This window comes from Entelurus aequoreus, linkage group LG12 (genome assembly GCF_033978785.1).
Source record: "Entelurus aequoreus isolate RoL-2023_Sb linkage group LG12, RoL_Eaeq_v1.1, whole genome shotgun sequence".
In the NCBI taxonomy this organism is placed as follows: Eukaryota; Metazoa; Chordata; class Actinopteri; order Syngnathiformes; family Syngnathidae; genus Entelurus; species Entelurus aequoreus.
Window position 1 is genome coordinate 64,320,737 of NC_084742.1, and position 4,251 is coordinate 64,324,987.

At 46.4% G+C, this 4,251-nt stretch overlaps 1 protein-coding gene across 3 annotated transcripts in view; it reads left to right on the forward strand.

Moving 5' to 3' along the window:
• tmcc3 (transmembrane and coiled-coil domain family 3) overlaps nt 1–2,441 on the forward strand; it is a 70,819-nt gene extending 68,378 nt beyond the window's left edge. For all 3 annotated transcript variants that reach the window (XM_062066428.1, XM_062066430.1, XM_062066431.1), the window contains 3 exons: nt 161–927; nt 1,027–1,162; nt 1,231–2,441. In XM_062066428.1, the coding sequence (XP_061922412.1) occupies nt 161–927; nt 1,027–1,162; nt 1,231–1,536 (1,209 nt within the window). In that variant the 3' untranslated portion in view covers nt 1,537–2,441. The remainder of the gene's footprint in view (nt 1–160; nt 928–1,026; nt 1,163–1,230) is intronic.
• The last annotated feature ends 1,810 nt before the right edge of the window (nt 2,442–4,251 follow it).

The window sequence follows — 4,251 nt, forward strand, 5'->3', positions numbered from 1 at the left end:
TACTATTAAGAAGGAATGATGACACACAACTGGTACCATTTTTTGACAGATATATAACTATGATAAATATACGTTTGTTAGCTTTTCCCAGGATTGTATCGTGTAGAGTCGGTGCCCTCCGATCCTCGTCGCCACGGAAACGTTCCTTGTTGTCTTCCAGGTGACGGAGCAGATCAAGGTGGAGCAGACGGCGCGTGACGACAACGTGGCGGAGTACCTGAAGCTGGTGAACAACGCCGACAAGCAGCAGGTGGCGCGCATACGTCAGGTGTTTGAGAAGAAGAACCAGAAGTCGGCCCGCTCCATCGCCCGGCTGCAGAGGAAGCTGGAGCAGTACCACCGCCGCGTGAAAGACGGCGAGGGCAAGCACCACAAGGATGGCGGCAAGGAGTCCGGGAGTCACAGCAAGGAGGGCAGCCTGCGGGACGTCAGCTCCTCGGGGCGACACCCGGCGCTGGACAAAGTCAAGACCATCGGGCCGGGCGTCTCGCTCTCGCCGCCGTTCTTCTTCAACAAGTCCCGGGGCTTCGCCAACCTCATCCGGAACAAGTACGGCAGCGCCGACAACATCGCTCACCTCAAGAGCATGGACTCCGGTTCCGGGCTGCAGGCGGAGGGCACGGCCAGGGGGTTGAGCGGCAGCGCCAACACCGTAGCCAAGACCAGCAAGTACCACAGCGACGACGAGTGCTCCACCGGCACCTCGGCCTCCGCCGACTCCAACGGCAACCCCGCCGGGGGCTCGGCGGCCGGCTCGGGGGTCGCGGCCCACTCGGACGCCAACAGGCAGCTGGCGGAGGTCCTGGAGATGGTGCGGGAGATCCGGGAGGCTCAGGCGCAGCTGGCGGAGGACATCGAGACTCTCAACACGCAGTTCAAACGAGACTACGGGTACTTCTCTCAGGTGATGCAGGAGGAGAGATACAGGTGAGCGTTGCCCTGGCAACCAGAGGCGGACGACATCGGCATCGACAACACCCGGCATCGACAACACCCGGCATCTGACGTGTCTCCCGTGCGTGGCAGGTATGAGCGACTCGAGGACCAGCTCAACGACCTGACCGAGCTGCACCAGCATGAGACCAGCAACCTGAAGCAGGATCTGGCCAGCGTCGAGGAGAAGGTGGCCTACCAGGCCTACGAGCGGACCAGGGACATCCAGGTAACACACCCGGCGTCCACCACCACCACCACCACCGCCGCCATCATGTGTGTGTGTGTTGTGTTCAGGAGGTCCTGGAGACCTGTCAGACCCGCGTGTCCAAGCTGGAGCTCCAGCAGCAGCAGCAGCAGCAAACGGTCCAGCTGGAGAACGCCGACGCCAAGGTCCTCCTGGGGAAGTCCATCAACATCATGCTGGCCATCGCCACCGTCATCCTGGTGTGCGTGTCCACGGCGGCCAAGTTCGCCGCCCCGCTGCTGCGTAGCCGCCTCCACCTGGCGCTCACCTGCATGGGCGTGTCCTTGCTGGCGCTGCTGTGGAAGAACTGGGAACACTTGCAGTGCGCCCTGGAGCGACTGCTGCTCCCGCACTGAGACCGCCAGTCGGGTTTTTGCACGTAGCCTCGCGTCCGGGAGACCACGTCCGTTCACAAGGACTGGAGCCACGCTGCCTTCAGGGTGCATGGGAAAAGACAACCCCCACCAGCTGTCATGTTTTAATTCTATAGAGGGATTATTTCCTGTCCCACAGGGTTGTAGCACTGTGAGGCTTGAACTCGTGACCACCAGAAGGTTTGACGTGTCGTTTTTGTGCGTCCCCGCTCTTTTCCGAGTAAGTATTTGGACATTTGGGGAAATGAGACATAATCTGACCATCTCTATGATGTACTGGGATTTTTTTTGCTCCCATTATAAAGACTGTATGTGTAAATCGCACAGCGAGTCACATAGTGGTTAGTCGGGGTCGATTCACATCTGGACTATTCATTTGTATTCTAAATTGATCAATAATTTAAAAAACTAAATTTAATAAAAATTTAAAAATATTTTTGTAAAATTTGTTCACTTTTAAATTTATTTTTTTTAAAGTAGAATCAATTTTTAGGAGGACATTTTAGGCCAGGGGCGCCCAATACATCGATTGAGGGTGTGTCAGTCGATTGCCAGACAGGCATTAAAAAAATAGACCTAAAAATTCCATCCATCCATCCATTTTCTACCGCTTGTCCCTTTTAGCGCTCATAAATCTTCTCTATGACGTCACTTTCGTCACTTGATTGACATCCAAGGCACCCGAGGGACTTGTGGGCTTAGTGCAGGGGTGTCCAAACTTTTTCCACTGAGGGCCGCACACTGAAAAATCAAAGCAAGCGGGGGCCATTTTGATATTTTTTATTTTAAAAACCAATACAATATATGTATAAAAAATATACATATAGGCCTCCACTCAAGCTTGATACCGGGGACTCCAAAGGGTTTAGGTTAAAAAAAATTTTTTTTTTAAAGTCATTATTTAGTATTATTATTATTATTCAAAGTTTAAATATCTAGATCAACATTAGGTTTTGGGTTTTTTTTTAATTTAAGTTGTATGCCCTTTTTGTCAAAGAAAACCCAGTTTTTTTATGGAAAAAACACAAAATATGAAATATTTTCCCCCAATAAAATTTTAAAGTGGAACATTTCAGATTATATAATAATTGGAGCTCATAACATAACTCATAACAACATTGATTTTAATGTATTATTATTTTTTGAGCAATGACACTTAAAAAAAAAAAAAAAAAAAAAGTCCCACTAAAATTATTGGGGATCCAAAAGGGTCCTACTCAGTAAAGTGTTAAAAAATAAATCGTAATTTTTAAAAAAAACTGTTAACACAATAGTCTCGAGATCAACTTCAGATCTATCCTTCAATTATAACTTGTATTGTTGTTTATTATGTTCCTTGTTTGTTCATTTTAGGCCCTTCTTTAAAAAAAAAACAACACATAGTTTTTTATATGGCAAACACAAAATATGCAACATTTTCCCCAAAAAATATCTCAAAGTGGAATATTTAATGTGACCTAATTGGAGCCTTGAATAGGTCAATAATTCATAACAACATTGATTTTGGTTCATTATTATGTTTTAAAGAAAGAAACAGCCTGCATGACAGCTTAGTGTTATTAGAGTAAACATAGCAACATTTTATTGTCACCTGTTTACTGTTTTATACCACTGTTTACTCTTTTATGCCGTGGGGCCATTAAAAAATTACCTGCGGGCCGCAAATGGCCCCCGGGCCGCACTTTGGACACCCCTGGCTCAGTGTGAAGGAGAAAAAGACCGTCAGGACGGCGAGAAACACTTTTTAGTTCGACAGTACCTCCCGTCAAAAGCCTGAAGACTGACCGCACAGTTCCTGTCTTCACAATAAAAGCGCTGCTCCATCCTGTCTGCGCTAGCAAAATAAGACCTAAAAACGAGCGATCCTAAATCTTCACTACGACGCCACTTTCGTCACTTGATTGACATTCACGGCACCCGCGGGTCTTGTGAGATGACGCCGGCTGATGCCAGATCATTATTAAGAAAAAAATGACTGAGAGGAAGACGAGAAACACTTTTTAGTTCAACAGACTCTCGCCGTACCTGCCGTCAAAACCCTTAAAGACCAACCGCACAGTTCCTGTCTTCACAATAAAAGCGCTGCTCCATCCTGTCTGCGCTAACAAAATAAGAGTCTCGTAAAGCTAGCAAGCTACGGAGATTGCCGCCAATGTATTTCTTGTAAAGTGTATAAAAAGGAGTATGGAAGGTGGACAAATAAGATGGCAAAAAGCAAGCACTTTCATGTGGTTTTGGACAGAAAGGAGGACTTTTTTTCTTCCTCCATTTGAAAATGTGGAGGTTATCATCAACACCTTTAACTTGTTCACAAAAGCGTATCTTTTATACAAACCCCGTTTCCATATGAGTTGGGAAATTGTGTTAGATGTAAATATAAACGGAATACAATGATTTGCAAATCATTTTCAACCCATATTCAGTTGAATATGCTACAAAGACAACATATTTGATGTTCAAACTCATAAACTTTTTTTTTTTTGTGTGCAAGTATTCATTAACTTTAGAATTTGATGCCAGCAACACGTGACAAAGAAGTTGGGAAAGGTGGCAATAAATACTGATAAAGTTGAGGAATGCTCATCAAACACTTATTTGGAACATCCCACAGGTGAACAGGCAAATTGGGAACAGGTGGGTGCCATGATTGGGTATAAAAGTAGATTCCATGAAATGCTCAGTCATTCACAAACAAGG